The sequence below is a fragment of the Streptopelia decaocto genome, assembly GCF_964273445.1.
Source record: "Streptopelia decaocto genome assembly, chromosome: 7".
Classification (NCBI taxonomy): domain Eukaryota; kingdom Metazoa; phylum Chordata; class Aves; order Columbiformes; family Columbidae; genus Streptopelia; species Streptopelia decaocto.
The window spans coordinates 25,637,092-25,648,402 of NC_138661.1; the positions used below are offsets into that span (position 1 = coordinate 25,637,092).

Genomic DNA, 11,311 nt, shown 5'->3' on the forward strand with positions numbered 1-11,311 from the left:
TTAACCATGGCAGTTTCTTCCAAAAAACATTAACTGTCAAGTACATCACCAGCTTTGTACTCAGAAACAAAACTTGTCAAAAATACATTGCTGGCTGAAATATAACCTGAAACAAAGTAATCAATCCATTCCCCAGTTCAGTTACCACTATGCACCACATCACTTTTATAAACCCTGTTCCTCTGAAACAGCAGCTGCTGACAAGCAACCTACCTCTCTAGCTTTGCATAACGACTACAGTGTCAGGCATTAAAACCAGCACAGTAAATACACTATGGCAGTGAATCACTCAAGCTTAAAACAAGAAACCTTAAAAATACTCAGAAAAAAAAAAATTAATCAACAAAATTAAAATGAATTCCAAAGGCAATTTGAAATGTGACCATTAGTTGAAACATGCAAGCAAGTAACATTTCCTCAACTACTTGGCATAAAAGTTTGTTCCTTGTGGTAAACTGCTGTGTTTAACACCTTCAATAAGGCATTTGAACTTTTGCTTGTCCTTCAAAATACAATCCACATTAAATCACCATACTCTTCTGAAGGGAATATGGTTGGAGACTACAAGAACTAAAAATGATCCTCAGCTGTAAAGAAACGGAGGCAGGTAGGATACTGAAGTAGCAAATGGCGTGAAGAATCAGCATAAAGTATTGAACTTGTTGAGAAGGGGGAAGCCTGAGGAGCTTTCCCACTGCGTCTATTTGTGCTGAAAGAACACCCCACTTCTTCCCTTGCTAGACACTTTTTTTTTAAGCCAGGAAGTTCAGCACTTCAGAAGTCTGTCACTGCTCTTGAGTTCAGATGGAAAATCCAAAAATGTACACCCTCCCAAACTAGAACTTTACAAAAGTCTGCTCTATGTTCCAGAAAAATGGGCTATATATGGCATTTCATACACTAAAATAAGCTTACATGTCACTTCCATTCCAAAACCTTTCTAGGACTTGTGATCTGTAATTTGGCATAAAAGATACAGGAGTTCCTGCCAAGACAACAGGATTATAGCAGTGTTTCAGATTCAGTTAATAGGCATTAAAGTCTACAAGAACAACCTCGGATATAGAGCTTCTAAGGTACAGACACTCGCAATTATGATTCATGCTTTAAATGCAGAAAGACTAAGGTAATACATCTGTGCTACAGAAAACATCATAGGCATTGAGTAGTCTACAAAGCCACATTTATTTGCACATGTACAGAACAGAGCAACAGATGTTATTGTTTTCCATACAAAATTATATAAAAACAGTATTCACCTTCATAGATAACACCATACCACCTTAAGTTGTATTAAATACATTCAGAAAGCATTCTTACACGCACACAACATCAGTATTAGGTAGTCCCAGGTAACTCCAACACTGCAATGTAACTATTCCTAGTGGTATGAAGGGATCAAATATTAGTCTGCAACTAAAATAAAGAGAATCCTGGTTGAGAAGCAAGCCCTCCACTGGCCATAAAAGCAAGCAACATCATTAAACAGATTAACTGTCTCCAGAACATAGACGTAAATACCACCAAAGCACCTGCAGAAGGCAGATAAGAGTGGTGTTCCAGACTGATGAGCTATCCTGGCCAGTGTTAGCATTCCCATTTCATCACTGCTTGCTATGGATAAGAAAAAAGTTTTATAAAACTGGAATATAGAATTGCATAAAAGCTTGTGATTACAGAAGAAAACAAAAGGTATAGATGCAAATCCATTACTTCCCCTTCCTACCCAGCACTGCAGAGATTACTCCCTTTACTGGGTCTTAAGATTCCCATTCTTGCAAGGAATAGAGGGGAAAAGCAAATTTTTATGTTTCCTGCAATGCTGCCTCCCTACATATGATCTAAAAGGGGAATTTAATTGTCAACAGGACATCTCAAACAATTTATTTAAAATGCACATTTATTTCTACCAAAAAAAAAAAGTGTATGATACAGAAGAAGTGATCACAGCTACTTAAAGGTTTACCTATTAAAATATACAGAGGATCTTAACGAGTACAGGATATTTAAAAAAAGATGCAAAGGAGTGTTAATCTTTTATTTTTACATTTTCAGGAACTTCACATAATTTTGGTAAGTAACCTTTTACAAAATTATGTAAAAAGTACAATAATGCCTGGTAAACAGTCTGCACTTTTCCAAAAGATTTTTTACAGCATGCAATTCTTAAGGCAGCCTTCTCCTTATAGGGAATCCTTTCACTCAAATAATCTTCCGCTGCAAAGATTAGGCTAAGGAAGCTTGGTCTCTTCTGTTAACGCCTTTTGTCTTTCCTGTCTGATTTACGGTCTCTTTCACTCCGAGAAGTTCTCTTGCCTGACCGACTACTTTCTGATATAGATCTCTTTCTATCAGATCTTGAACTTTTATCCTTTGAGCTTTTGGTATCTCTGTTCCCACCTTTTGAGGACTTGTGACTTCTATCTACTCCTGAAGCATCCCTTCGCTTCCTGTCTGTGCTCCTTCTGCGTTTTCTATCTCTGTTATGCCCTCTTCCTCGGCTTCGACTTCTACTTTCACTAGTGCTAGAGCTACTGCTGCTAGTGCCCCTGCTAGTACTTCCACTTGTAGTGCTGCTGCTGGTGGAACTACTCCGACTGCTAGTGCTGCCAGTGCTGGAACTACTTCCAGTCGTAGTACTGCTTGAAGTACTACTGCTACTACTGCTGCTGCTACTACGGCTATGACTCTTACCAGTTTTGTTCCCTGCCCTACCCCTGCTTCTACTCCTAGTCTTATTCTTAATTTCTACACTCAGTGTCTGAGTCTGTTCTGTCTGTGCCTCAGTCACCTTTACAGATACCACAGCATCTTCATCCTTGTCTGCCTGGGGCTCTGTATCCTGAGTGGACTGAGACAACTGAGGTGACTGTGGCAGTGGCACAGACTGCGGCTGGGATAGAGCCTCAGCCACAGGATCTGGCTGAGCTTCAGGTGCCTTCTCTTGTTTTTCTTCACATTCAGATTCAATTTCTGGTTTGATACCTTTATCCTTTTTGGGAGAAGGAACACTACACACTTTTTCTGGCTGAGCATCACACTCTGCTTCTGGTTCCACTTCTTTGCCATTTTCATTTTCTACAAGTTCTACACTATCAGCCTCATTAATTTCAGCCACATCCTGCTCATTATCCACTGGCTGAATGTTTTCACTTTCCTCTTTTATGACTGTGACCTCTTCATGCTGACCATCCTGTTGCTTGTCATTCTCCCTCACCTCAGTAGTAGTCTCTTCTACTTTCATCTCCATTTCATGTTTTTGTTCATCCTCTTCCTGTTCTTTCTCTGCATCACTATGCCCTGAACCTATTTTTCCCTTTTCCTCCCCTACCTCCTCCATTTCTACATCATTGTGCTGATTACCTGTCTCCAACTCTTCCACCTGCTGAGCCGCCTTACCCTCTTCCTGCTCCTTGTTCTGTTCTTCCTTCTTTTCTTCTTTCTGCAACTCCTGTTGTTCTTTCTCCTTCATAGATTGTCTTCTGGGCCTGGCCTCCATTTTGTTAATCTGCTCTGCAAATTCATTTCTCCTGCTTTCAAAGATCGCTAAGGAATAAATGCATAAATAATAATTTCAGAAAACCTACTGATACTGAAGTATATTTTCCCCTTAATAAGCTAATAAGTTACCGAATTATTTTAACTTATAAATACTGCATCCTTATTCATTCTGAAGTAGCAAGCCATTCATGCATAATGAAAAAGACTGCTAGTTACCTTAAGAAAACAAAGCAAAGGGGATAGTCAGCTCAGCTGAGTATCAGAACAGTAAAGCCCTAAATTCAGGCTAACAAAAAGAGTTTTTGACTTCATTAAAATCAATCCAACCAACAGTATAACAAAATAATACCTTAATTTCCTGGTATTTATATATTAACAAGGTTATACTTCCTAAGGTAAACAAAAGACAGAATCAGCAAAAAGCTGGTTAGGTATTAAGAAAGCTTAAATAATATAAGCTATTCAGACAGGTAAACTAGCTTATCCCCCAACCCCACACAATGAAGAAACATTTCATAAGAAAAAAAAAAAACAATACATTCTCAGTTTAATAAAAGAAGAACAGTAGGACTACCATCAACTGCAGTATTTTAATTTGTTTTCCAAAAAGAAAATTATAGTCATCCTGTGAAACAGAAATGAACACACATTAAGGAAAAAAAGTAAAAATTATCATCATCAAGTTTAGTGTTGCGCTTAAGAAAATGCTTCTCAAATCCCTTGTAAAAATCTGCATTTCCTTGGGTCTTCAATCCATAGAATCTGCCTTTTCAAAAACTAAGTTGCTGCACAGGCATATATCTAAGTACTAAAGGTAATATAAAGGACTATGTTTTAAACACATACCTCTGAGATTATTCATACACCTCTCTTGACTTCTTGTAAGAGAAGCAAAGCACATCCAACATAAAAATAAGTCACTGAAAGAGTAATGTTCACTTATGATGAACACCCATGCAAGAAAATACAGTTTGCCCTAACCATGAAATGAATGTATTTAAGCAGACAGACTTAAAATTAATTAATACAGCAAACAAAGGAAAGCAAGAACAAGGGCCTTTGTATCAAAGACAACTTACCATTCATCTTTCTCTGTGAGTCTTCCATCAATTTTTGCGTAGCAGGACACATTCTGCCAGGTATGTAGAATAAGTGGGGTTTTGTCTTCGTTCTAATGTATTTAATTATTTTAGCATTATGTTCATTCCATTCTTCTTGCTGAGAAATGAAAGAAAATAACCCTAAGATACACTAAAAATAGTTTTAAAAAATATTTAAGATCAAGAGCAAAACTAAAACTCACCAACTGCGCAAGCTCAACCTTTTGCTCCAGTAACCGCAGCTCTGTCTGTTTAGCACGTCTTTCTTCAAACAGTTCTCGCCTTTCATTTTCAACTTGCTTTCTTTCTTCCTCTGCCTGCACTTCAAGTTTTTGCTCAATTTCTTGTCGTCTCTTTTGCTAAGATAAATAAAGAAGTATCTTAAATATTTTTTCTAAATGAAGAAAGTGTTCCAAGAAAGTCTGGTCCAATTAAAACTTCCAATTATTTATGCCATTAAAGGCATTCCTAAAAACGCATTAAGAAACATCTCCTAAATTACAGGTAAAAGAAAAGAGTGTAATTGCTTGCCAGCACCTGATTTTTTGTGAGTCAGCTATAAAATTATGGACCCCTGTAGATTTCTGTCTGCTTTTTTGTCATTCAATTTGGATTTGAATTTTCAGTGCAAGCTTCAACGCTTTTTTCCCCCTAATGGCAGAAAAAAATTGAATCGATTTTGGGTATTACACTTGGAGGAAAAAAAAAAAAGTCAACTCCGCCAGAAACAAACGAAGGACTGCAGACTGGTGTTTGTGACCAACAAAACAAATTACATTGCGAATACTTTCTCCATATTCACTGCTAATTAGATATATTACTGTAATCCAGGAATGCCCTGTTTGTATGTCCTAAACAGCCATATACTCAGATTGTACAATAGTTGTCTAAGAAAAAAAATATAATTCAGTGCCTGGACAACAAAATAGCCATGTCATAAAACTCCTTAGGCCTCTACTTTGTTTGATTTATACTTAAGTGTTTTTTGTATGAAGAGAACAATGCCTATACAAATTCTCAAGAAAATGTTGCAAAGAGCAGTAACTCCTCAAAGTCTCTTCGTGCAAACACATACTACTAAAAATTAGACAAGGATTCTGTGTTTCTAGACCATCCTAATCTATAGTTTCTTGCTCTAAAGGCAAGCAGGCAACAGAGAACTTTGGTCCTTTCTCATGTGCTACACAAGTTAGATAAAACAGCCCGATATCCAAACACTGAATCTTAAAGTAATCAATACCAACACTGCAAGCCAGCTATGCTAACACTACACAGAAAAGGTTTTAAGTTTAAAGACTGCATCTGCTTCCACTGGACCGCTGAAAGCAGGACTTTTAAACACTGTTTTTAATCTAAAAGTTATAGTATTAACTGAATAACCCATTAAGGGCAACGGTAAACAAATACCATGTGCTCCACAATTTAAAAGGCCACACTAGGAATAAAGTTACTGTCATCCTATATACAAGTTTTTTGAAGTTACCACTAAGCTATAAAAAGCCTTCACATCAGTACAATCACATATGCATTTATTAAAAACAAGAACTCTTGGTTTTAATACTGAGAGGGGAAGCCATTTGTAATCAAACAGAAAACTTAATACAACCATTCATTTCTGTATACTTGGTTATAACTTACACATCTGGAACACAGCAGGGTTAGCACTGCTTTAGCAATACTGAATCACCATTACTTACAGAAGTAGCCCATGACCTATTAAACAGTTACCTGAATAAATCTCATTTACTTTGAAATGATCCCCAAATAATATACACACAAAGATAATATTTTGTATTTTACATGTTTTAAAAATGTACTGCAATTAAAAACAAACAAACTCAACAAAAAATTGCCTTTTCACTTTTGCAATGCTAAGAAATACTGTTGTATAGTCATGAAATTGTTATAGTCCCTCTCCTGCCAGCCACCACAGTTCCACTAAAGCAAACGAAAATCTACAGGCACTCTTGCCAATTTGTTGCACCCACAACCTAGACCGTGGGGAATGTTAATTCCTATTTGAAGCAGCATAACTATAGAATTTTACTTTATTATTTACAATCTAGATTCAGACAGAACTAAAAGTAAGTACCTTCTCAGTAGAAACTGTGGACTCCTGCTTAAATTTTTGAAGAGTGCCCATCAACAAGCCAAATATACGTCGATTCCTGAATAAAAACAAAAATAAGTTTGAGATTCAGTTCAAGTACTAAGATTTTTATTTGCATAAGTGATCAGAAGAGACATTTATTTTTAAAAGCTCAGTACTACTCAACACCATTAGCAATAGAACACATATTGACTGTGCCAAGAGTCAAGGATATAATTTACAGTGACATATCATATTTTGCTTAAGACATAGCTCTTACCCATAACACAGCACAGTTAGCACTGGGAAAATTGGAAGCTTGCATGTTTTACATCTGGAAATAATGACACTAATGAAATATTTAAAAACATAAATCCAAGAGCAGAGATTACTGAAGAAAAGCTTCAGTAAATAGAGTGCGAGTTATCAATACGGTAGTGAACTGGAAGGTCATTGGTCTTTGTGATAAACATAACCCCTCCACCCCACTCAGAGGATTAAGGAGAAATGGAGCCACAGGGAAGCGAAAGCTTATCTGTCACCGTTTGCCTAACAGTATCTGCTCCAACGAGACATGGCACTGTGGGATGAAACCAGAATTGCTCTCATCCAGTTCAGCGTTGTTTTGAGAAAGCTTAGTAAATAAAATTCAAGGAAATCCCTTCTTCTGAACAAGAACTAATGTCTTGAATTTCACTCTTTCTTTCTTTCCATTTAATCCCAAATGAAGCATTTACAGAAGAGGCAGACTCTTATTTGCCTTGACCTTTTTCCCAATAAAGAGTGAAAGGAAATGCTACTCTCTTCACTCAGTACCACTTTACTACTGTGGCACAAACATGACATGGAAAGGTAAAGGTGTCTGTATATTAAACAGTAGAAACAGGAAGAAATAAAAAATGGAGAGCTAGAGATTACTCAAGGTGAATGACATCCCAGAAGAAATGAAGCAAAATCAAAAGTTCAATGGATGCTGTCCTTCTAAAGAGCCTCTTTCCACCATAAGTCACACAGCCAACTCTCTACTGAAGTGCCAAACAGTAAAACAACAATTCTGAGGAAACGAACTTTCAGTGCCTGAAGCTCTAGGAAGTCCACTAAGGATGTGAAAGTCCTTCTGTAAGAAAATCAGTTAGAAACTGCTGATAGAAGTAACAGCAGTCTGTTAGTGGTGGTGTAACTGTAAAAGAAGGAAGGAAAGTGCCTTTTCTGTGCTAATTGATCTGTGGTCCCTGTCAAAGAAGATCTCTATAGCTCCTTATTCCAGTGATCATTCTTCTATTTATTTGAGGTGTGCATTCTTATTGCATCAGGTGAACTGCAGACTGAAGTGGATGGAGTTCAAGAGGTGGGACACAGTTGCAAATTCACTTATCTAACACCTTTTCCCAACAGAACTGCATTTTTGCAAGAATGTTTATGAGCTACCCTGATACACACACACAAAAACATAGGAAAAAGGAGGTACACATAGGAGGAATCTAGAAAGAAGCAGGCAAAAGGAAGTTTGGACTGCATACATAATAATGAGCCTGAAAGTAATAGAAGAAATGTGATGGAACTACTGCATTAAAAAAAGAGGAAAAACCCCAAAGTCTCCTTCAACCAACAAAATAAATGATTTACCAAGACAGTTGTAAAGGTCCAAAATGGTAAATAACCAATGAAGCTATATGTACTTCTGTCTTGACCAGTTACAACAGCACTAGCAAGCCTTTTCCTGTAGGTGGCTTGAGAAGTATAACAGAACCCACCAGTTACATTAACTATGTCTTGCTGTGAAGCATTTTTAAGAAAATATTTTTTAAAAAATCAATTTTATACCATTATGGTGCCTCTTCAATGTCATCTTTGATACATTATAGTATCTGTATAACACTTTTAAAAAATCTAAAGCTACTTCCTGTGCTAACACTCAGAAGTACCACATAAGCGCTTGAGAGATTTCTACATACCTTTGTTTTCCTTTCTCATCCATATTTTGATCTTGTATAAGGTCTCGACGTGTTCGCTCTTTGGAGGTAGCAACAACAGAAGATGGCAATGCTGGCTACAACCAAGAAAAACAAATTACTGTGTTCATGTTCAGGTAAGTATGTTTCTTCCCACACAACACCATTTATCATGTGTTACCTTTTTAATATCATCATCCTCTGCATCGCTTTCTTGGCGTGATTCTCTTCTTGTCCGACGTTCTCCACCCAGCCTGAGGAAGAGAAAGCATTAGTGGACACTAGAGAACATATGTATTTAGGACAGCATCTGGTCTAACACAAAAAACACAAGTCAGCATATCTAGTCAGAAGAACCAACACTTCCAATAAAAATCTTCCCACTGTTCTCATGACCAGGTGCTATTTAAGTTACCTAGCCAAATACCTAGAAACAGGTGAGATGAGGCAGAGCACTTAGGACCTGAGAACTTGGACGATCTGAGGCTTTAACAAAGAACAACTAGGCAGTGGGGTGTATAAATTATTTTCAGCTTTCACTCTCAGCTTTGTGGCACAGCACTTCACTACTGGTAAAGCCACTTTACAGTATTCATTTGTATTAACTCAAAAATACAAAAGCAAGCCTTGCTTTAGTCAGAAACTACCATTGCACAAGTGCCCACAGAATGAAGCTCTGTATAATTAGCCACATCTGAGGGATCTGTGTCCATGTGTGAAAACTCAAAATCTGATCCAACTGACATACTGTATGCATTCAATTTATTGAGATCTCAGTCATAACTCAATTTGTGTCTACTGTAAAACAAACCTAGGCACTAAGCAGAATATGATATGGCAGACTGTACATCAAACAGAACAGAAAATCCCAAGAGTCTTTGTATTACTACATTTTTATATTATTGCTATAATCATTATGTTGCTGTAACATATAAAAAAAAATTCACTGTAGTCAATTGCTATCATACAAATGTATTTCCAACAAGTCTCAAATATGTAATCTCTCAAGAAGACAGTGAAAGTCATCAATTATAAACAGTATTTTCCTTAAACAGTATCTTCAATTTCCTGTTATAAATTCTCATTCTGATAAAGGAAGTTATCTGCATCAGTTTTTGCACCCACCTACTGGTTGCCCCTTCAAGATCCCTCTGTTTGGCTGGGGGTCCTCCTCCACTATCCGAGAATCCACGCCTGAAAAGAAAACATTTGTAATCTCTGAACAAGTGAGGCTAATCCCAGGTCCACCTTAAACCTGCACAATGAAACAGTATTTTGGCTTTGCGGTCATGATAAAACAATAAGTTTTACTCAGCTCTAACATAATCTACTGTTATTTCTCCAATGAAGTGTTTAAACTATGCTTGCAGACCAACTAATTTAAACTTGAATTTCTGCACTTACTCAACTGAGTAGCTGCACTTGAATATGGAGCTTCATTATGTTCAAGTGCCTACATTTGCAATAACTTTCAAGACGTATTAAGACTTAACAGCAGTTCAAAATTGAAATTCAATTAAAAAATCCACTACTTACTCCATTAATAAAGAACTACTGAACAAAAATTGTCCTTTTCATTCTACTTGAGACAGGGTGAAGTAGAAAAAAAAAAGGGGGGGGGGAAGAAAGGAAAACCCATAACAAAACACTAGTGGCTTTACATACATGGGTTTTAAAATTCCCATTGAGTTCAACTCTTTCTATTCTCCCTAGAAAAGCAACTAGTTTCTTAATTACAGAGAGATTGATTTTGAACAATTTCAAAGAGACAAGGCTGCAAAGGTTAGGTGAAACCACCAGTTTAAACCTGGTACAATTCAGAACTAGACAATATTCTAAATATCAGGCTATGATATAAACCCCTAAATGCTCTGTGGGCCAGCTTTGATACCTGCTTACTGAAACAGCAGTACAACGAGCAGCAAGGTCAGAAAAGAAACACAAACCCCCCGGTGTGCGGACAGCAAACCAGGGTCAGGGTCAAGGTTGGAAGAGACCCCACTGCCCGCTCCTTACCTCAGCAATAAGCTCCCACGGCCTCTACCTCCACCAGGGCCTGTGAGGGCTAGCAGTCTGTTTTGAGGGGGCCTGCAAGAGACAACGGCCGCTGTTAGCGGGACCCGAGCCGCAGCACGAACCCAGGCGCTGCTGCTCGCCCCACCAGAGCTGACCGCGGCCACAATCGCTCTCTCACACACCCCACGGCTGCCCCCGTGCCGCCACAGCGGGCAGACGCCGCCAGCAAACCGCCCCCCCCACCCCCCGCACCAGAGGAGCGGGAACGGCCCACAGAAAGGCGCGGGGACGGCGGCCTGTAGGCAGCTCCTCGCCGCCCGCCCCTCGGGCCCCTCACGCAATCCCCCTCACTCCAGGGACACCAGCACCCCCGACCGCCCCTCGTTCCTCACAGCCCCCTTTCCGCCGCCGGCGCCCCCGCCTCACCTCACGTCATTGGGGTCCCGGCCCGTGAGCTTGCGGATGTTCTCGTCCACGTGCTTGAGGCTCTCCTTGGCCTTCTCCAGCTGCTCCTGCAGCGCGCGCACCGCCACCGCCATCCCGCCGCCGCGCGGCCTAGCCGGAGCCTGCCGCAAGGCACCGCTGGGTAACGGGGAGGAGAGGCCCCGCCCACGCGCGGCGCGGCGCGGCCCTCCTGGCGGCACAGCACTCCG

The 11,311-nt window shown here is 39.2% G+C and overlaps 1 protein-coding gene across 1 annotated transcript; it reads right to left on the reverse strand.

Annotated features, from left to right (window-relative positions):
• Positions 1 to 1,166: 1,166 nt before the first annotated feature.
• On the reverse strand, positions 1,167 to 11,267 carry PNN (pinin, desmosome associated protein). The gene is made up of 9 exons (XM_082057605.1): positions 11,085 to 11,267; positions 10,659 to 10,730; positions 9,768 to 9,836; positions 8,824 to 8,896; positions 8,646 to 8,740; positions 6,694 to 6,769; positions 4,805 to 4,960; positions 4,581 to 4,719; positions 1,167 to 3,546 (listed from the first exon to the last, which is right to left on the reverse strand). Exons 1-9 carry the CDS (start codon positions 11,195 to 11,197, stop codon positions 2,255 to 2,257), a joined length of 2,085 nt encoding a protein of 694 aa, XP_081913731.1. The 5' UTR covers positions 11,198 to 11,267; the 3' UTR covers positions 1,167 to 2,254.
• Positions 11,268 to 11,311: the final 44 nt, after the last annotated feature.